The 22,895-nt window shown below is 42.2% G+C and overlaps 1 protein-coding gene across 1 annotated transcript in view; it reads right to left on the minus strand.

Moving 5' to 3' along the window:
• Positions 1–22,895, minus strand: part of rims2a (regulating synaptic membrane exocytosis 2a) — a 140,193-nt gene that overhangs the window by 94,726 nt on the left and 22,572 nt on the right. The window contains 2 exon segments of the mRNA XM_035672333.1: positions 7,013–7,305; positions 19,335–19,545. Of these exon segments, the coding sequence (XP_035528226.1) occupies positions 7,013–7,305; positions 19,335–19,545 (504 nt within the window).

A 22,895-nucleotide genomic window follows, 5' to 3' on the forward strand; every position in this document is an offset into this window, starting at 1 on the left:
AGAGAGAGAGGGCGAGAAACAGACTCACGCACAGACAGCCCTGATCGAATGGATGGCCAAGCTGGCTAGCCACTGATAACAGCACACATTTCTGGCTTGCAGAGAGTTGTGTTGATGTTGTTTTGTATCAGTGAGCTATATGGTACCACTTACAGATCCAGAATTGAGTGAAAATACAGGCTGACCTTAAGATCCTGGAACAGTATTAAAAAAGGAATATGCACTCTCAACCAGTTAGTTGTACCAATTAGCCAACTACATAACAATATGATATTTTAGCGTATGGGCGTAGTCCTTCAGAGAATGTTTCTACTGGAGAAATTTGCTGAGAAAAAAAAAAACAGGTAGTGATGGAAAATAAGTTCAATTTAATCAGTCAGATGTGATGATTGCTGGATCACAGTTTCCAGGCACAGAGCCCCCTGTTCAGCCCTTTCAGTGGCTGAGTGTTCTGGCCATGTAATGTGAGGTGGCAGAGAGCCCAGCAATGCTGTAAATTATTTCTGACGGTAGGGTGTGGGACAAGAGGGAAAGACTTGCAGTTCCCGGAGACAGTGCATGGTGTGGAGATACGGGGGCCTGCACCTATGGCGAGAAATGAAAGAGGCCTGCGTGTTCTCTCGGGCCTGCAGCTGCAGGAACTTGAGTCTGTTTGCAAGTTTGAAACCCTTCTGCAGACTGCATAATGTGTGTAACAGCCATGCCTGGCCAGATGAACAGGGGCCTCTCCGTGGGGGAACGGAGCATTTAGCAGACTAATCATAATATGCTCCAAGTGAGATCCAACTTCTCTCTCTCTCTCTTTCTCTCACAGCACACCACACAAGCACTTATTTTCCAGCAGATATAAAAATAAATGTTTTTGTACTAATAATACTAGTAATAGTACATTTGTGTAAATATGTGTTGCAGTAACACAGCTAAAAGCATAGTAAAATGCTACATTTTTTTTCTGATAATGAAAATTATTGCTAAGTCTTGGCATAAAGATGTATTAATTAAGATACTATCAGACACTTTTTTATTAAGTAACTAATTCCTGCTCTGGTACTTTCCCCCAAATATTATGGCCTGTGTTTGAGTGTGTAGGGAGATGTGGGTGTGTAGGGGTGTGTAGGGGTGTGTGTGTTGGGGGTGCTGTGTCCACTCGTTCTCAGCTCTGGACTCAAGCATACATTTATCCTCCTCACCCCCTCATGTTCTGCTCTTAGGCACAGCAGAAGCAGCGGCAGAAGCAGCAAAGCACACATGCTGCAGCAGCGGTGCGCTGGGGCATACGCGCACGCGCATACATACATATACGGCTACGCGCGCAACATAGTCACACCTTGGCATGGTCACAGTCTACCTGAGAGGTTCATCTTCTACCCCCCAAACGGGAAACAAGTGCGCGCGTGGACGCGCGCAGAGCACACCGCGGCAGCAATACTGATCGGCCCCATCATCCAGCCAGGAAATATCTGCAGCAGCAACAGTACTATACTGTAGGTTGTTATTACGCAGGCTGACTGCCGATCGATAAACGCAACAACCACCCCCCACCCCCCAATACTCGTTTGACATACCAACGGGGAAGCCCTTCCTCATAAATCAGGGCATTTCTTTACAAAGGAATCACTCACCCGATGTTGCTCAACGCCTGCTCGAACAGCTCCGTCTGCAAGATGTTCTGAGGCGCCGAGAAAGCCCCGTTGAAATGTGATAAAACCGAGCTACAGAACTGACGCAATGTCTCAAACTGCATTTTCCCCCTCCGTTTTCTTTTATCCTCAGTAAATGATCACCCTTTTTCCTTTCACCAACAATACATCCCAAAGCCTGCGCTCCCTCCGGACGCCCCCTTCCACACATAAACCTCCTCAGTATTTTGGTATTATTATTTCCCGGGGCGCATTAAACGCAGAAAAGACGCCGATCAAGTTCCATATTTCTCCTGCCGTTCCTGGTAAAAAGTGTCCTTAAATGAGACGCATTCCGGGCGGGATCCTTCGGTCATAATGCTTTGGACTTGAAGCGAGAAAAACGAGGTAGTGCCGGTGCCGGTAACGAGCCTTTTCTTCTGCTCGCTGTAGCAAAAATCTCTTCTCGGTGAGCAGGGAGAGGCGAAGGGGCGCCCGGAGGAGAGAAGGAGCGGAGAAGCATCCTACACGGCAGCCAGCAGCAGCAGCAGCAGCAGCATCCCTTACCGGCGCATCAGCTGCTGCCTCACATTCAACTCATATTTCCCGTCGCCTATGAAGAGCACACACTCGCGCTAACACACGCACACAAAAAAAGCACACACACACACACACGCACACACACGCACACTATGGGGTTGATATGCAGTCGTGCGCACTCTTTGCCATATCTCTCCATCCACTCTCATGCACTCTTTGGGACGCGCACAGCAGCAGATAGACCACGATAGAATACAGGGGAGAGAGGCGAGGCTGTCGTCAGATTTTCTTTTTTCCTTATATTCTATATCTGGCTTCAGAGCATCAGCTCATCATCAATAATAACAGAGGACAGTCATAATACCTCTGAAAGCGAGAGTGTGAGGAAAGGGCACACATAAAAGGGGGGTTTTCCCGAGGGGTTACTTATTTATTCATTCATTGTTTTTCATTTTATTCAGTCACTGCTTCTGCTTGTAACTGTAAAGATCCCAAAAATGAGTGTGGATCAAGGGGTTCCTTAAAGCTGCAGATACAAAAGCATTATATGGAATGAACATGGAGCTATTCTAAACCTTCCTGAAGGTTTTCTATAAATGAGCTCTGCTATATGCAAGTATAAAGGACCACTTCCTGAGCAGGGAGATGACCTGTGTGTTAGATCTTCAAAGAGATAAAGTATTAGTATTAGAAGTAGTTAAGTAGTTAAGTAGTTACTTACAAATAAGTAGTTATCCAGTCATAGCCCTGCAGCCTTGTATCAAGAGGATGTAACACAACTGCTTGTATTGTATAGAAGGACGACAGATAATGTCATTGTGATGATAATGGCTCACAGATCTCTGTCTCTGCAATTTTTTTGTCAAAACGTCATCAGTTGTTATCCAGCCTCTTATAATCAATGCTCCCTACCAGGGTTGACTTCATCCTTACCAAAATTCAAAATTAGGCCTTGGTAGAGCAAAATGTTAAAGCAAAGATAAAAACTCTTACATGACACACAGCATCAATTTGAACAGTCTGGATATTTTACAGTACAAGAAAAATGATTTACAACACATGAGCAGGCTATGAAAATATCAAAAAAAACCTTCTGCCATCATATCGGTTACAATAACATGTTACTTACAAAATAAATAGGCCTTTTTTAGGCAGACTTATCACAGTAAGACAAGTTCAGGTGTTGCTAAAGACAGCTCTGTTCCATTTAAGTATCCCAGCAAACCAGTGTGACAGTGAGCCCTTTGACAACTGAAGCAGCAAAATGGAATTCAGCCATCCTTAATTTTATTATGCACTCGTGTGTTTTTGCTGCTGTGACATGTCAAAATGTCTTCTGTGAAGAATGCCTATTGCTGTGATCTGGGGAGCAAGAAGATGCTGAAACCAGCTTTGCGAGTGTTCAGGACCACTATAGAAGCAATACATTTCAAATAAGTTCACACTAATCTTATTATAAGAACCACTTATTTAACAGTAAAAACAAAAATCTTTTGGGTTTTTTTCAAGAATTTGGAGATATCATTCCAACTGAGTGCACTTGCCGTAGTCGTACGCTCATGTAGTTTTACAATGCAAAGGACAATTCTAATAGATATTTCAGGTATGTTCACTTTAGGTCTCATTTCCAAAATAAACTGAAGATTTGTCTTAAATCTTTCTCACTGTCTGACTGTGCTTCTTTCATACTGGACTATATTGCAAAGCTTTGGGTGTCACAGCATGATCAGATCACAAAAACTAAACTCCACGTCAATGTGAGTTATTTGGTCAAATGACTTATTTAAGGCAGTGTAGTATTACTGGCTGATGGAATATATGCATAAGGTAGGGCTTGTTTGGGTTCATAGGGCTGAACTGAGACAGACTAGGTCAGAATAAGCGATGATGAACTGAACTGTTTAAGGCTACTCTACACTGGACTGGGTTGGGCTGGATGTTAAAGGGCCAGTCAGGAACATGTTCCTCTTACTCTTCTACCATTTCTGGCAGGCTGAATGGCTCTGCTGCTGTAGCTGAATGTGTTAAAAATGCAGAATCTGAAGAATTTCCACCTGTGAGTAAGTTCCAATCCCAATGTAATCATTGTTGTTTCATCAGCATCACCCAATACTGCAGCTGTCCCAGCGTATCTGTGTGTTCATTCAAATGACACCTCCGAGACCAAGATAAATTAGAAGCCTTCCCAAGTTATTTCTCCTTATAAATAGACTGTCAGCTTTTTCCCCTCCTTTCTTCAGCAGAACAGATCCAGAAGTTAATTTAAACATTCTTTAAGATTAATGAAAGTGGGTTTTGGTGCTTATGCAGTGGGAGTTCTATTTATGGACTCTCTGCTATCCATCATCAGCATTATCCATAGAATTTTCAGACAGCCAGTTTCCTGTTGTGTCACTGCGAATGTAGGCAATGCCAAAGTGAGAATGGCTCCCCGGTACCATCTCCACCTCTCTAGCCATGCAATCAATTAATATACAGTGGTGGGGGCCTGGACTGGAACAGAATGTGACTGGATGACTGAATGCTTGAAGCAGTCTGATCTATAGTCTGATCTATAGTCAGTCTGATCATCCATTATAACCACCTTAAAGCAGCCAGTCATTTGAGGAGAAGATGGATAATGTAGTTGCACTGAGACACAAAATACTGTTATCCTGCATTGCCCTTAAAGGTTTATAGTGTAGCTTTGATTACAATTTGCAGTTACAGATGATGCTCTGCTTTTTATTGTACTGCTGCTCAGTATGTATTCACAGTGTAGAAACATAATGGATGAGAGATTTACCAAAGATAGCACAGGAACAAAATGTTACCAAGACAGGAGAGAAAACTGCCTATTTTGGAGTGTTTCTGAGTATGTGTCACAGTTGCACAGCAGCTTCATTACAACACTGCTGATAGGTAATGGGCAGGTTATTTGGATATTTTTTTCTTTCTTTTCAAAGGGGTTGGGGGGTTATTGCCTTTAATTGACAGTGAAAGCTGAAGAGTGACAGGAAAAGGGGGAGGGAGAGGGGATGACACACAGCAACGGGTGGAGTCAAACCCATGACCACTGCAGCAAGGCCTCAGCATTGGTACTGTAGCATGTTGGATATATTCATCAAAACATCCATTTGGAGAAAAATACCAGGCAATTAAACCAAACCATTTTCCCCCAGGACCTCTCCATTTTTCAAAGTTCTGAATATAATAATAAGTAAATACAAGGTTGCAGTGGCCTAGAGAGGACACAGAACTAATGAGTTGTGTCTCCAAACACACTGTGGGCACAGGCTTGTACATGCTGGTTTGTCCCCGTGTTAGAAGAGTGTGGCAAGTGGCCCTCCAAGTATACATTTACAAGGTCAGCAGAGAATAGGAACAGGGGCATGGGCTGGATTGGTATTTAGTCAAATTCACCTCCTGTTCCACTGCCCCACCCGTATATGTTTAGGTGCTTGTACAAAATGTATATATATATGACTTGGTGCTAACTCAGAGCCACCCTCCCTTGGATTCAGGCTATCTGCTGGGTTTGCTCTCCACCGGATGGTATAGCACATAGCCTACATTTCCCATCTTCCACTTGGGAAGTCTGATTTCAGGGGCAGAGTGGACCAGCAGAGAGACAAAGACATCTGTTAGCCTGTGGGCTCTACTTGCTGCGACGGACCAAAGGTTATGGAAACAAAACCTGATATCACAGCCTTACTGTAACACAAGAGAGAAACAGGGGGCGTGTTCCCTTCCAGAGTTTCACCACTGCCAATATGACCATAGTCACTTAACTTTACAGATCACAGGTTTGTTCTTCCCGAACTGAAAACTATTTTAGACATTCTGGGAGAAAGGCTAAACAATTAACTTGCTGGTTATGTCCACATAAAAGTCACATCTAGTCTAAGGTTGCATTGAACAAATGTCGAGTCACCTTAGATCAGAGAAGGAACAAACATGGATATGAAAGATGTTTTCTGAAATGGCTCTCTGCCTTTTTGCTGTGGAAATACACGTCTATAGAGTGTGTAGATACTGACTATAAGCTTCTCTTCCTTCCTTTGGAAGAAGAAAGAAGAAGGAGCCCCCATGTGGACATCAAAGTAACTACCTTATTTGACAACAGTATCAAGAAACAGGCAACCGGATATAAGATTCCCAAGCACAGCATGTCTGTGATGTCAGCATCTGAGAGTGTGCTACTCAGAGGGGGCATTTAGTGCATGGAACACAGTGTTCTGAATTGCAATTAGGCCTGCTCTCACTTTTCTACTCCAAAAGCATCTTAAGAATGTTTCATTTTCAAGCTTTGCAGTGGCTGAACTGGCCTACAAATATTCCTGACGACAAAACAGTTGTTTAAATGCAGTTTCTCTCAAAGAGAAAGTTTAAATTCTTGCAAACACCCTTCACCTTCTAGCACCCCATCCTAGCTCAAACCATCTGTGTTGATATGTGCTGTGTGCTGTATGAGTGTGTATGAGTGTGTGTGTGTGTAAAGAAGAGAAAGTGAGTGGGTGGATGACTGTTGTAGAATTGCTGAGTTAGTGCCAGATACAGTATCTGTGTCTCTGTCTCCTTTATAGGCCTCATGGGCTCCATGTACAAGCCGTTTTATAAGGGACCTTGACTGGCTTGCTAGGAGACATTGCTCTTATGCCAGGCTGAATCACTTTTCTGCACTACTTATACAACGGCCACATATCTCAGTGCTAATGCTAAAAGGCTCTTATGCAGTTACATCCATGCACCTTCATGGAGTCACATCATGTTCAACTTTGCTGATCAAACAATCAGAATAATAAAAACAACTCAGTATAGCTCACATGGAGCATATAGTAGGTGTATGCTTTTTTTTCTCAAATAGAACTGACCTGTCTATGGGTGCGTCACCGGGTACCGAGTACCTCAGTCCCGAACCGTTGTCAAGGGACGCCTGTCTGGGCAGGAGCCCGCCGTGAGGTCTGCTTCTGTCTGACGCTGGTGTCAAGTCCCCTGAGGCTCCCTGGTAGGGGTACAGGGACGGGTCCTGCAGTTTGGCCTTCTTTCCCTGCGGCCCGCCCTCAAACACGCCCCGCACCTGACCAGGCCCCGAGCCGTAGAACCACGCCCCCGATTTGGTGAGGATTTCTTGTTGTTTTCGGCACAAGTTGCATACCCACATAACCTGCAGGGAAGAAAAGGGAGGTGTTAATAGTTTGGAAGGATTGCCGGGCTGAGGTTATCTTATATATCCTATGATGAGCTCTAATGGAGTGATTTGGGTGTTTGTGTTATATAAGGCTGTAACATAACTGTGAGGCAAATCGCTGTTGCTGGGTGAAAATCGTTTTACATCCAAAATGTCAACTTTTCAGAAACAAGGTATAAATAATTAGATTTGAAAATGAGTTTAAACTCTAAAAGGAATTTGGAGTTAGGAGTTTTCATCCCACAGCGACTATATTCATGAATCTTATTAAAAATGCATGTTGATGAGGTGAATGATGAAATATTTCACACATACAGCAGCTTTTATCATATAATATTATAGTATTGAAAGGTAACATCACATGGGTTCAGTTTATTATTTTTATTATCATACATTTTGAGTCTGTGAGTCCAAATAACCCCGTTTAGTACTCTTAGTGGTAGATCTCTTAGTACAGATCAAATGCACTAAGGTTTCCATATTGCACATCAGCTCATTTTTCTTATTTATTATGATGCAGTACATTACTTTTAAACTCTTGTTTCTGGTTAGCAAACTGCAACAGTGCAGAGCCTACATGACTGACGATTGCAGAGATTACTCACGTTTTAATGAAGGTACAGTAAGTAGAGATAATGCAATTGCAGGCAATGCACTTTGGTAAGACAAAGTATAGAATAGCAACATTTCCCTTCCGTTATGCTGTACAAGGACTGGAGAGTGGAGGTTTTTACTGCTCTATGATGTCGTGCCTTTATCTGCTCTATACTGCAGCCCCAGCAGCCAGCTCACCACATTGGCCTCATAAATCCAGGAGCAGACAGTAGCCCTGATCACTATAAACACACATGTACACAGACAAACACACACACTACATGGTTTAAGCTCGGCATTCTGTCTCAAGTCTTTTTATTCGTATAAACGGCATCGATCCATACCTGTTACACTGAAACGTGAATCTCACTCAGGCCTGCTCAGGTGACCACACCTGTCTCGTTAACGCTGAGCAACTAATAGTGTGCCTGAGAGGACTAGGAGCTTGCCAAGTGATTGACGGGCCAGACGGCCAGTAGGGCGGCCAAGAGCTACTGCAGCTGAGCCCTCCCCCACCCCGCCCCACTCCCCGCCTTTACAATCCCAGTGCTGAGTCAGTGCATTACTGTTATTAGTGTGAGCGGGATCTGAATGCTACCTCACCCACCATCAGTTGGTCTATAGCTTGCCCTTTTTTTCAGTAAGCACTGAATCAAATAAAAATTGACTGATATGTTCTTTCTAGATTAACTGAATTCGCTTAAACTGTGTTGATCTGTGCAGTTACTGGCTGCAGAGGTTCAAAGGCTGGATTTGTAGCCATAGCCCAAACCACAACTGCTTATCTCAGTGGCTGGTTAGACCTGCAGCACAGGGTGATACAGAGTAGTAACCGCTGTGGAGCAGTCCAACCAATGATCACAGCGGTCGACAACCTGCATCATGCCATGTAAAGTCTTTTCACTAGAACACAGATAAAAATACACTCTTTTATGGGGTGCCTGGGTGGAGTAGAAGAAGCAGTTGTCCAATTACACAAGTCAAGATTCAGTCCCCAGCCTTTAGTGTCGCTGGCCAGCTCATCAAACATGTCAGTGTTCATGGGTGGGAAGTCAGTGAGAGATCATGTCCTTGTCACTGAGCTGGAGACTTACTGGTTGATCAGAGAAGGGTGCTTGTGCAAAATCTGGGAGGGATTTCATGAAACTCAACGCCATCACACCCTCCTCGTGAAGCTCCCAGCTGGCAGCTGTCTACATCCTCTCAGACTAGTAGTGTGAGATAGCATCAACAAGTACAGTGTGTTTGGTAGTTACTTGTGATTTCAATATCCATCCTGTCCTGAACAGGGTGTATCTCTCTGTTTCTGTGTGCATGGATGAATAGGAAAATGAAACTGACGTTTGGAATAAGCAGTAACCACACCAGTTAACATTTACAGGTGAAGCTCACAGCAAATTATGACTAAAGCTTTCAACCACAACCATTTTGTGTCAGGTTATTGGCTAGTCACACTGCTATAACACAATGCAGAAGGAAAAAGTAGGCAGTGGCAATGCAACACAAAAGAAATGTGTGCAAGATCATGAAGACTGACACTTTGAATGGTAATTAGATATTGCATGTTTTGGGGAAAAAAAGTAGACAGAAAAAAGGCATTAAGGTTGCCATCCCCGTCATGGATTAGTACTGTAGGAATGTGCAGCACTTTCCTCTTAAAGGTGTAGTACCACTGAAACAAGCAGAACAGTGAGTTCTGTGCTTCCTACGTCTGCACTAGAGCATGGAAACACAGCGAAAATCACTTTGGACAGTTGCCTTACTTCATACAGCCACATTTGGATGTGTCAAACATCTAGAAATGACAAAATATTGTAGTTACATTTCAAATGTAGGGCCAAAAAAAGGCACACCACAGGCAGCATGTGCTGGCCAATGTGATATTGACACATGAGGCATTTATGACCAGCTATCAATGTTACAGATAGGCTATAACTGTGTTGACACACAATGGAAGCATGGAGGCTACACATTGTGCTTTATGTGTCCCACAGGAGGGTATCCAGTGAGGCCATGGCTGCCTCTTTAACTGGGGTCATGGTGAGAGCTCTGCAGTGAACCGTGAGTCATCAGTTAAGACCCGGAAACCACCAAGGCCAGTCTTTCCTGCTAGACTGTGCATACTGTCAAAAATCAAAACTGTACTTTGGTTGACGTTATATCTTAAAATGAAAATTAGTCTGAGGAATTTATATTAAAATGGAATTATCACATGGATAGGGCAAATAAAAACAAATCTTCAGGAAATAGTAGTCAAAGTTTTCAAATTAAAATTATTTTTAACAGTGCAGCAAAGAGTGGAGAAAAAGACAAAAAGAAAGACTAAAACAAATAGAGTAAGAAAGCAAGGTTAATTGGTCCTATACATATAGTATATGCACATATAAGACAGAAGATGGTGTGCATACCAAGGAGTAATACAGAAAAGTGCTTGCGAGAGGAAATCCAAAAATCTGAATTCAGTTCCCAACTCATCAAAAGTATTTCTACTTGAGTGAGTTTTTTGTTCCACAAAAAGATTTCTAAATTCAGCAATGGATGAATCCTACACATCAGCCAATCTGTTCTAGTTTCCACAATCAATAATTGAGCTAATGGGTGATAATGCCTATTTTGTTTTCACATTGACGTTATCAGTTGATTCTACTTATACATTCTCACATTATCCTAAGAAGAAATAACCTGTCACCCTTCAGCTGCCACTGTCAATAAAAGGCAATAAAAGCCCCACAGATACAAAAAAAACTGTTTATGTTTCACGTGTGGTTATTTATTGAAATCTGCCCTTCTCTCTCTGAAACGGCCCATTTCCTTCACATAAAGCCACACCCATGACGTACATATTTACCCCTCCAAACTGCAATTAACTTAGAGTCAGTTTCTATGAACCTCTCCAGCCTGCCAATAATAATTAACCATGTTCTCAGCCCATGGACTCCACAAGTCAAGCTCTTTTATCTCTACAGTGAATACCTAATTGCACATTGGTATTCGAAAAAACAAACAAAAAACACAACAACAAAAAAACGGACAACAAAAACGTTCATGGGTCCAGTAAATGTTGAGCACACTGAGCCTCAGACATCAATACTTGGATCTGATTTGCACTTTGGAACAGAGTCAGAATGAAAATGGATGTTTATACAGTGCATTAGGCAGGAAGAGCAAAAGGAAGGAAAATGTCACTGCAGGGCTGAATCCTCATATGTCCAAAACATTACATGAACTGCAGAATAAACACAGCCTTGTTTTGAGCTTGATGACAGTGCATTTTGAGATTATCCAAAGGGATTTGAAGGGATGGGCCCAAGAGGTTTTAAAGAGTTTTATCAACTGATAGAGAAGCATGTGGAATATGAGCTATATGGTTTTTATTAGTATGAAAGAGTAGCCTAAGTTAACAACATCAGGGTTGAAATGAGATTTAGATTCATGGGACATTATTCTAAATGACTGTACACATTGTCCAATCTCTCACACCTTAGAAACAGACAGAATTCAAGGAAAAATGTACTCATGCTGCTTCCTACAGTGTGACAGTAACAGAAACATGTTGTTTCATTCATTACACCTTTTTCTCTCTTTAGTCACACTGGCAGAGACATCACACAGCATGAGGCTGCTAGCAGTCCATCTAGGGATGCAGCCCAAAGACAGAACTCACTAACTGATGGTTAACTGTAATACCGCTCCTTCCCTCATAGACTACATAGACACAAACACTCCGCACCAGATGCATGTATGCACAGTGATACACACACAGGTCAAGCAGCTGTAACAGCCAGAGGTATGTTCACTTTCACTGCAGCCATTCTGCCCAAGACTCTCCACATTCACACACACATACACACACGCACTTCCCTTCGGCTTAACTCTTCACGGCTGAGCGCAGGCAGGGGGTTGGGGGCGGCGGCCCTCGAGCAGGGCCATTTCTCCCTGTGTTTGCACATTTCATAGTCATTGAACCTGCAGCTAAAAATAGAAAGCTAAAAACCTAGCACTACCACACGTTGCAAACACCAGGAAGATATATACTCTATTAAATGTGCTATAGGCTGTTTACTGAGGCATTGAATTAACGGAAACAAACACCCAGTGCCATGGGATCAATAAATAATTTCCTTTCTAATACTTTCTCTTCAGACCAACAGTGTTTTCAGCAAAGATAATCTTACAAAAAATGTGCGTCTGCTTATAAGAGTGAAAATAGCAAATGAATACACAAGCCAAGGATGCCACTGAAGGAGAGACTACCTATTCCAAAATGATGTGTGCCATATGGCCTGTCTCATAAAGATGATGTGATTTAGATTTTGAAAAACACCTTACTTTGTGCTGAATAGCCTTACCATATACAGTATATACACTACACATAACTATGTAGACAATAACATGTATCAATCAGCAACAGACTTTACATGTTTCCATTTTGCCTGACCCATTGAAAATATTTCTTGGGGGAGTCACACACACACACACACACACACACACACGCTAGATTTGCAGTAAGAGAGAGCACTGAGCTCTCTCTTGTGGCCATTAAACTGCACTACAATGTTACTTAACAGAGGCTCCAGAGTGAATCAGCACTATCCTTACAGGCATATAACAGAATGCTCAAATGGAAAGCCAGCTTCATTTTTACATTCATTCATTTCACATTCATTCATAACAGTACATGTAATATAATTGCTAAAATGATGCTCTTGATTTCAAAGGAGGCTGTTTAAAGGGGACTTTGTAGTGATTGACATTACTGCTGCATTCATTTTATTTAGAGTTAAAAGAAACGACATGGGCATCCCGGTGGGCCAGTGACCTATGATGGATACAGTGTAACAATGAAACTGCAATAAGACAAAAAGGCATCTTCAAAAAGAACTAAATTAAAGACTAGAGATGCTGCAATATTTATGTGGCAGTAAATGACCTGTCATAGGTATCATATTGCTTCTGTGTTTCTCTCCTTCATCTGAACTGAGGTGAACTGAACCACTCATTAAAGACTCATTGTTAGAGGAGTGGAGTGTTCCTCAGAACATCCCAGTCTGGACTGAGTCCAGCTTAAGCACACAGGCATCAATAAGGACACTATCTAATACACTTCAGACCAATCATTGCCACAGCTGGACGCTAAACAAATGTGATGGGCTGCAATGACAGACATTACCATACATATACAGGCCAATGAATAATGTATCAAAGACAAGAGAAACTAGCTATGAATATGCATTTTAGTCTCTTATTATTTTTTTAAGGAGCAGATCTTTCCTCTAGCCGCGTTTTCTACATCATAGATGCATACTGTAATACGCACAAATCAAATTAATATTCTAATATTTTTGGGGTTTTTTGTCCCGTTTAATCTGTAAATGAAATTGGTCTTTTGAGGCAGTTCTACAGAATTAAAAGTTTACAGGGCATTTCGGTGTGATTTATTTGGCGGCCAATGAGAATGAAAGGAGAGCGTCTACATTCACATGCTTCAACACAGGCTGCACGTGGTGAATTGCATTTTAATGAGCTTCTAATTTTAGTGTGCGCGCCAGTAATAATAATAGACTTGATGAATATTGATGTTCCTTGTTTGAAGTTCAGACACAGGAGGAAGAGGAGGTAAATATTGTAGAAATCTAAAATGTGGTTTTACAGAGAAATGTCTGTCAGAGCCACACGCCCCCCTCAGCCTGTCTCACACATAAATAAACGTGTTAAAAAATGTGAACAGACATGACGCGCGCTCACTGGCAACATACAGTGTGTCAAATCTTTGGAAGCAAAATTAAATGTCGGTAAAATACTGCAATGAAAAGATTAAATGGACAGATGCTCTCTCCTCTAAAGGGCGTATGCGACTGGAATGGTCTATGGACAGGTTGTGTGAAAGGAATGACAGCAGAGAGGGCTGACATGGTCACATTTCTGGCAAACAAAATGACCGGTGAGGAAAAACGCGATGCAGTCACAGCCTCATGTTCACTCAGCTTACCCATGGTGCCGCTGAGGGGAAACACTGTGTCTGTGCAGAAAGATCGCCGTGTTAAAGTCCTGATAAGGTGGTGACGACTGTCCGCAGCTCCTGCTCCTGAAAAGCGCAGAAAACTGCCGACCTTCAGCACCGCGGACAGCTCCAAGTCCAGACAACAGGCTGCCTGCCTGCCCTGCCGGACAGCGGCTGCTGAAAACACCGTGAAGGTTACAACGGGGACTCACATCGGATCCAATGAAACCAACGCAGTTTCCCCCTCTCCTCCTATCAACAAAGCAATTACAGCATCCAAAGACGCCAATTCATTTCAAAGAATAACGGATTCCGATCTTGAACCGTTACGCTGCTGGATCCATCAAGCCGTGCAAACAATCCCCCGGACTCAATGTCAGTGGGTCTACGGGGGGGAACAGAACATGTGAGCCAAGCAATAACGCGTCAAATCACGTTACGTTTCCCACCACCGCTGTATTAGTTCATCTGTGATAGAGAGTCAGAGCTCTGCCGGAGTTGTTGAGAGCTCATTACATATGCGGCGCGTCCCAGCTCTGATCGCACAGTCCAATAGACACACGGAGAAACGCGGCTACGCAGGAACACTGGCTGCCACTGCTTTTTCCTGTGTTGGTGTTAACAGGCACACTCTGTCATCTCCGACTCAGTCTGTGCTGTGAGCATTTCTTGGCTTCAACTAAACACACACACACACACAACACAGCTGCTGCCATCGATGTCTCATTCATGTTGTCAGACAACTGCAGGACCACGAAGGCATCATTGGGACCGAGGTTACAAAATGTGTCAGGAACTATGCTGCGTTCACGTGCCGTGGGAATGACTGTCTTGTAGATGTGGGCTGAAACGACTTGAAATACTTCGATGTCAGAAAATTCACCGCGATGTGACGATGGTGATTTTAGCTGTTAAATTCCTAACAAACGGGCACTCTGTGAGGATGTCACACAATGAGCATATCCATTGAGGAACTTATTAGAAATAGGGGTGGGGGTATTGTCAAACCAAATTTAGCCCCCAACTTATCATCTGAAAACAGCATTTCCAGGTAATGCCCATCATCTTTCCCCTATGCAGCATTTAGTTTAGTATCAGGGAAAATACAGCTAACAATGTAGCAGCAGCACCCTGTAAAAGTCTGTGTACAGCTAATTTGGAAATTGCAGAGACGTGCATCTTTCTGCCAACATAAAAATCTCATTTACAACTGAGGAAAATGTATACTTAGCTATATGTTTTCAAGCCCTGCAGCAAAGATGTAAATGGTGCGCGCCACAGCTTCCAGCAGCATTTTGTGGAGCTGAAAATTAATTTCTTCTGTGATTATCCATCACTTCTCAACACATTATAACACATTCAATGATATTCTGCAGGTTTCTGACTGGCTGTTAACCCTCCATTGCTACAAAAAATACCTTCACATCACATGCAGTCCATAGCTCTGTGAATTATCATTGCTAGTACAACAGTTAGTTAAGACTGAGACATGTTTAACACATTTGAATAATTACGAATTTCTATTTTCAAAAGTAATAATAATGTAAAACATTTGTCCAACAGGTTACAGCATATGGTATCTGATGATGATAATGATTTCTGTAGTGCTGTTTAGAGACTCACAAATCTGTTTACTTCACTACAACACTATTTATTAAAATGCAGTTTACTGTACTGTCGTGCTTCCCCTTCAATTTTATAGCAGAAATGTTGAAGGGCCAAGAAGCACATGTTACATCTTCAAGAGTTGCTTTAATCACAAATGACTTCTTCCCCGGAGACTGTTGATTCCTCAGGCCCTTTTAAAGCCACATCAGAGGAAATGGAGGGGAGCTCCACCGCTACAAGCAGGGATTCTGAAGACACAAAATGTATCTATATCAAAGACATTTTATATTTTTAACCCCAAAACGTCACTCTGTACTTTGTTCTTTATGTATCTCCTGTAAAGGCTAAGGTACCTGGCACCGTGAAGTAGCAGTGATTGTTATCAACACAGGTATTTTACCTGTTTTTTTACATTTATTATTCAGCTTGTTGTGATAAGGCACAAGGATTAATTGTGGCTGCACATCAAATGAGTAGTAGATTCAGCTAAACATGGTTATTAAGCAGTACTGTTACATTCCTTTACCAGCTGTTTAACTCTCTGTCCCTCTATATCATATTCCTGTGTACCATAGCTCTGCTAGCTGCCCCAGACATAGAGACTTGTAAATATTCAATGGCGGTTCACAGAACAAGATCTCTCTCGCCACTGCTGTCACCATCTGTGAGAGAGGGAAAGAGTAGACGGATGGAAAAAGGGCAGATTTCACCACTGCCACCTCTTTCACTGACACACAAGCTTTCAGACAAGCTGGTTGGGTATACCAAAATGTGGCCCCGTTGTTCGTGGCAGAGTAATCAAAGCTTCTTTCTATCTGTGACTACAAGTATGGACACAAACAACAATCAGCAATCAATATCACAATAGTCCTAGTGGGCTGCTGTGGATACTGTATCACTTCTGCAATTCTACCATCTACACACTGTATGGTGTACTCTTCGTCAGAATGCCCAGACAAACAGTTTAATTATGTGTTAATCTGAAATACCAATGGAAAGATAATGAATAGCAAAATAACTGATTGCACGTAAATCCAACCAACCCAAGTCACCTGCGCTGACATCAGGTCGATTGTGAACTACTCGCAGATGTTCACTTGGTTAACTTGTACTTCAGCTCAATCACGTCTCTTCCTTGCAGAGCTGAAAGACAATCTTTTCATCTGGTCTCAGCTAAAAGCCAACCCCTGTCTTCTCTGGCCCCTGCTGACCCTGTTGGCTCCTAAAAGCCCTTGTCAGCCTGGAGACACTGGACTCTATTATCAGATAAACAAAAAACAGACTGTGTATATGACAGGATGACTAGTGAACTAACCTACCTCTTTTAACACCCTAATGCCCTCTCTTGCCACCTCTTTTGCACACTCTGTTTCTCTGACTGACGCTTTCATCTGAACTTCTGTATCCTGCCATAAATGCCTGCTCTGCTCCCCTGGTGAAGACAAGACTACGTATAAGCTATTTGTTGGATTTTCAACTCATTCTGAATGGGACATCTGCAAAAATATTTGAAATATAGCAGTATTCTCAAGCACAGAGATAGTGGAGTGACAAAGTGCTGACAAATGAGCCACATACACTCCTCTGGACTGATATCAAATGTTTACTCCTGCATTTTCCTTTGCGGTTTGCAGGTGTATCTCAGTATGCCTTACATTACAAAGTGTTATTCAATTAAGTTTTGGGTAACACTATATTAACATCAGTGTCCATGGTCTATATAAAGAATTGACCTTGAGTGCTAGGAGGCCAGGGCACCACCAGGTAAATAGCGGGCATTGCCTCAGTGGCACATCCCTTTCTGCCAATGCTTCGACTGTCCATCGCCAGCCTGCTGCCACTGTTATTACTCGACGCCATCTGTACAACAAGGTAACCGATCTCCCAGCTATTATCTACCAGTGAACAATGGCAGCCTGTACAACTGGGGTCTTGGCAAGGAGGGAGCAGCAGGGCAGAGGTCTCTCCCAGTGGTTCTGCTGCTCCCTTGTTTGGTTAAGAAAAAGTACATACCAACATACAATTCCCTCCAGTGTGGCTTATAGAGTGCTTGGTTACTACGTGGTAGTCAACAGCTAAACACAAGGGTTCTAGGTAAGACAGCTATGGGAAATCTATGTTATACATGCACAAGGACAATGATATGACCCCTGTGATGTGTTCATCTGGCTGTCGTTGTGATGCTATATTTGTTTAGTTAGTTACACAGCTATAGATAATCCCCAAGACTATTCAATACTGCAATCAGTCAGTATAGCTTTCCCTTTCTGATCTATATTATCCTACGTTACATTTATAGTAGAACTACATGTTAGTATTGAATAGGGATAGTTTGGATCAGGTGTGAGATTTTATATTGATTAAAACCCTTTCTACTAATAATCTGGTTAGAAAAGCTACTTCCCTCAACTGCTTGTAGGACTAAGCATTATTAGAAAATCACATTGAATTTACTCCAGTCATTCAGTATTGCACCTAGGTCAAAATCTGGTCAGGTCAAAATCTGTGCAGCAGAGAGCTGACTCCAAACCTGCTGGGTGATACAATTTCCATAATGCAACACGATGATGTCTTTCATTATATCCTCCCTACACTGTACACACCCATGGAACTGAATCCATATAGGCTCTCTATGAAAACCCTCAACAAAAATTGTCAAGCCTAAACCTACAATATATAGATGACATTATCAGAATTGTAAAACTTTGTCAATCTCCCTCTAGAACCACAGACGAACAGTTTTCACAGTCTGCACATGATGGGTAAATTTAACTTCATGTTTAAAATCGGGGAATGCTCCTTTAATATGAAACCGTTTTATTCCTTCAGTCTTGTGTAAGCTTTATCCAATTTAATTTAATTCCGTCTTCTGTCCTTCAACCCTCATCGTGTCTCTGTTTGAGAAGCACTATATCAAAAACATTTTAAAGTATTTGTTTTACTTTATTCAGTGTTTATTTCGGTAAAACATGGTAGACTCACAGACAAGGCATATGAGGACTTTTCGTGTTTGTTTACTGTCATGGTTGGCTGCTGTATGTGCATATATACATATCACAGCATTTTATGAACAATGCTTGTGTTCAGACCAAGAAACTCAGAAAAGGATTTGCTAACCACTTTGTCCTCCTGTTGCAATTCCATGAGAGCAGGAATGCAGCAGAAAGAAAGAAAGAAAGAGGGAGACAGAGGGGGGAGGGGACAGGAAAGATAGGGAGAGAGAGAGAGATTGTGAGTGGCATTAGTAGGTCCTGGTAGTACTGTCACATACTCAGCAGCAACAGCAAAGGATTGGATGGCATCACATAAAAACACTCAAGCTCATGATTCAAATTTAAGCAGTCTAATACTAAAAGCTTTGGCTTAGTCTGTGGGGAGGATTTTACAGAGGTTAGTTATGCACTGGAGTGCCACATTATACAAAAGCAGCAATCAGTTTCCTTTATGGAAAAAGAAAAGGAGGAACAGTTCCCTCCAGTGGTGATATAGAACAACTGTAAATTACAGTAAACATGAATAGGAAATCTGCAGCTGTGAATGGGCAGATCAGAGGGAACAGAATTAGAATAAAGGCATGCAGACTGGAGTAGATGTTGATAATCTGAAAAACATTAGCTGCCATTAGAGACACTGTTGGCTCAATTCCCAGATTATGATTTCACTGCAATGTTTCATAACCTTGGATTTCAAATAGTAGCATAGGGAGAAATTTGCCTGAAGGTGGGACATCTGCATTTGTGTGTATGTGTGTGTGTGTGCCTCTCTATAAATGTAGAGTACCTAGCATGCGAGTCAGTGTTACCTTATTTGACCGCAGAGACACTCGTCCTCCGCACCGAGCACAGAATTTCGTTTGGCAATATGAACAGAGGTGGCCACAGCCATCGGCAAACTTGGTTTTGTGGCATATCCCGCAGGTTGGGGCTTCACTCTTCTGGTCCTGAACCGGCTTAGTCTCCTCCCCCATCTTCTTAACCTGGTCCTTATAAGACTCAAACTGCTGGTGCAACTTCCTGTAAGAAAATGGGAAAGACAGATGTTGGGAAAAGAGACATAACGATTGGTGACCTATTACTGATTTATTTAGTATTTATTTGTATAGGGACAAGTGCATAGCACAAACCACATGTCACAGTATTTATAGCCTAAGCTAATTTGCAATGGCCGTACTTAGATGGCCCTTTAAAATACACATTTGTCAGAATAACATTGGCCAAGGGACAGAGAACATAACCTTATTTCATTAAAAAAACTGCTGTTTCACTTTATTCAGTTAAACAACTACACACAAACTATTTACTGTAACATGTATGTTATTATTATTATTATTATTATGTGTTGGCATAAACAATAAATGTTTATTTATTTTTAGTCTGGAAGACAAATTATAGCAAAACTGGATAACAATCTTTGTGCACCAGAATCCAGTCCTTATTATTGCCACCAGCCTGATACCTGCTCAGTCCTGGCCTCAAAGTCACACCTTTCATAGTAAGCTCCTTCTATGGACTGACTCACTGATATAACCTCGGACATGTGCAGTGTGAGAGGGTTTGAAAGGAAAAGCAGACACCATGACCTCAGAGGCTTCAAAGCTGAGCACCTCCTTTGATACTGCACCTCTCCCAAAACAGGGGGTGTGGGTATCAAATTTGCTTTGCAAGTTTAAGAACATCACTTAATTCCACTTTCTCAGGTTCCCCTGCGTTTAATGAATCATTTGCACCTGTGTTTCTATATCAGGACAGTTGTAAGGTGAGCCACCCTAGGGCCATACAGTTATATAACAATATTGCCAATACACACAATTATCATCTCTCTGTTGCATTACTTCTAGGAAATCATTGGTGGTCAGACACAGTAGAGCCCACCATTACACCAGTACAGTGTCTACTGTGTTACTGTCTGTGTCCTATAGATGGCACCTGATCTTATACAGTAGATCCTTAACTCCTAACAAGTCCTGAGAGGCCACTGAAAAAACCTGCATGGACTCTGCATGCATTTTGTATGACACATGTCAATTGAGCGTCTCCTTGGAAACTAAACACTGGGCTGACTTCATAATATGGCGATTAGAATTGGTTTCGCCCCACATATCCCCTGCAACATTCATTAGCACTTGTGAATTATTGAGCAGTGCTATCCTTTTACCACATACAGCTCTGCGTTTGAGATAAACGTGCTTCCTTTACCCACAACCAGACATTTAGAGCCCAAATGTAATGGCCACGCACCACCTGAAGACGGTGTGTGAGTGTGGCTGTGTGAGCAAGTCTCTGTGCCATGTGAACATTAGATAAAGTGCCGCTGGCATGCCCCTCGTTGTACCCACAGAGGGATTAAAGGGCTAATTGTGTCACAGCCTTTGTGTGTTTACCAAGCAGAGATTAGTATGTAGCCTTGTTTAACAGATCCCACCAAATCTCATTTACTGACAGAGGGCCTGATAGCAGAGTGATGAAGACTGTGATACAAGAGGTAAAGCCACTGTCTCCGAGGATCAAGGAAATGAGACTACAAACAATCATGTTTTATTCTCACTTAATCTCCCCTTACACTCAAACGTTTACAGAGACATGCGCTCGATCCCGGGCCACTACATGGACTAAGGGCCACTGCTCTATTGACAGGGAAGGTCACTGAGAAGAGCTGTTAAAGATAACCAATGATTACCTCTCCCTTCCTCTGTATGAGGTCACTTCTTTTAACTCGCCATCACCTCTTGGTGGCTAAATAGAGTTTATAAAAACATTTTTTAAATGTTTCACAGGGGAGAGTCCTACGAGTTTGACTGTTGACTCTGAGCTGCACACTGAGACAGATACAGAAGAGCAAGAATGGACAGTTTAAATAGAGAGCAAACAGACAGGTATGCAGAAGATTTAAATACTGCGAATGAGTGACCGAGTAAGGCATGAAGAGGAAAACTGAGAAAATGTGGAGTAAGAATAGTGGCAGCGTGTACACGGTGCCCATTCAGAGGGTTTTCTCATTCGGTCAAACACGGTCAAATGTAGGTGACACTGCTGACGAGTAATCATACGCTGCTCATTGTCCCATCCCATGCTAGCGTATCGGAGCTCTCTTACCTCTGGGCCGCACCAGAGCAGCCACACACAGCCGGTAACCTGAGCCTCTCTCTTGGACATATGACAGACCCAACATATCAACAGCGAGGGTGAACTACAAGCTCTCTACAAGCTCCTGGGTTCTACTGCTGCCACAAACTGAGCTCAGTTTGAACTCCTCCACCATCCTTAATGCATAATGTTTAGGGTTAGGTTATATGTAGCATCCATTAAAAGCAACATTACCTAGCACCTTCCTCCAGTTCCTCTCCCAATCTGAAACTATTTGAAATTATGAGATTCAGGTTGTGTTTCTGTTTCAAGGTGTCATATTTTTTAAAGCTAACTTTACCTTAATTGATTTATTGGCAACTTGGCAGAATAAAACCTCCGCAACAAGCTAACAAACACACAGCAAGTTGAAATGGCTGGCAAGTTAGCCAACAATTGTCTTTTTACACATCCAACAGAAACAAAACAACATTACCATTCACTTGGAGTTGAGTTTCTGGCCAATTGACAGATTAGAAATCCAACTCCTCTGTGCTTTGGTTTAGAAGAATATCTGACTTTAGCTTGCTAGCTGCTCTGCTATTTGCCTAAGCTAGCTAGTAACTAGCTTTGTGTAGGTGCCATTTGGTTCCTAGTACTTGGCATACAGTAACGTTAGGTTTATTATTTTCAGGTTTTAAATTTTATTTAGCTAAAAATAGCATTCTTTCTTTAGTATTAACACTGAACCATATAAAGTGTCCTATGTTTGCGGGCTTTAAAACTAACAAAATTAAGCTAAAACACGCTAGCTAAATGCTCCATAGTGCTGCACAGTTGAATGATAATTTTCTGTTTGTAACCTTTTTACGTTACAGATAAAAATGTTTAATTACGACACATTTGCTACGTATATTGGGTAAATTCAAACTTACAAGAAGTTGCTAAATTCCATTTACTTCAGCATGTGTCTCCTAAGGGCCCCTGTGGCCGATAACAGCCCTCTGCCTTCCTTTAACAACCGTTTATATAGCACACATTGTGACTTGTTAAAGCAAGAGAAGCACAGGTGCAGCTAATAACATTAACGATGGCTCAATTCCACTTAAGTACCATACCAGCTACCTACCATTAATCATACCAGGGCCCTGGAACTAAACTAAATGGGATGGAGCCCTGAGGCCTTTTTCATGGCAGACATTTTGACATGGAGGTGTAATTAACAACATAAATAAATTCCACTTGCATGTTCCAAGGCCCTGGTGGTGGTCCTGCTGACTCATGTATGGCTTGCTGGGACA

Source organism: Morone saxatilis, unplaced genomic scaffold (genome assembly GCF_004916995.1).
Source record: "Morone saxatilis isolate NCDOM2014 unplaced genomic scaffold, NCSU_SB_2.0 Contig24, whole genome shotgun sequence".
Lineage (NCBI taxonomy): Eukaryota > Metazoa > Chordata > Actinopteri > Moronidae > Morone > Morone saxatilis.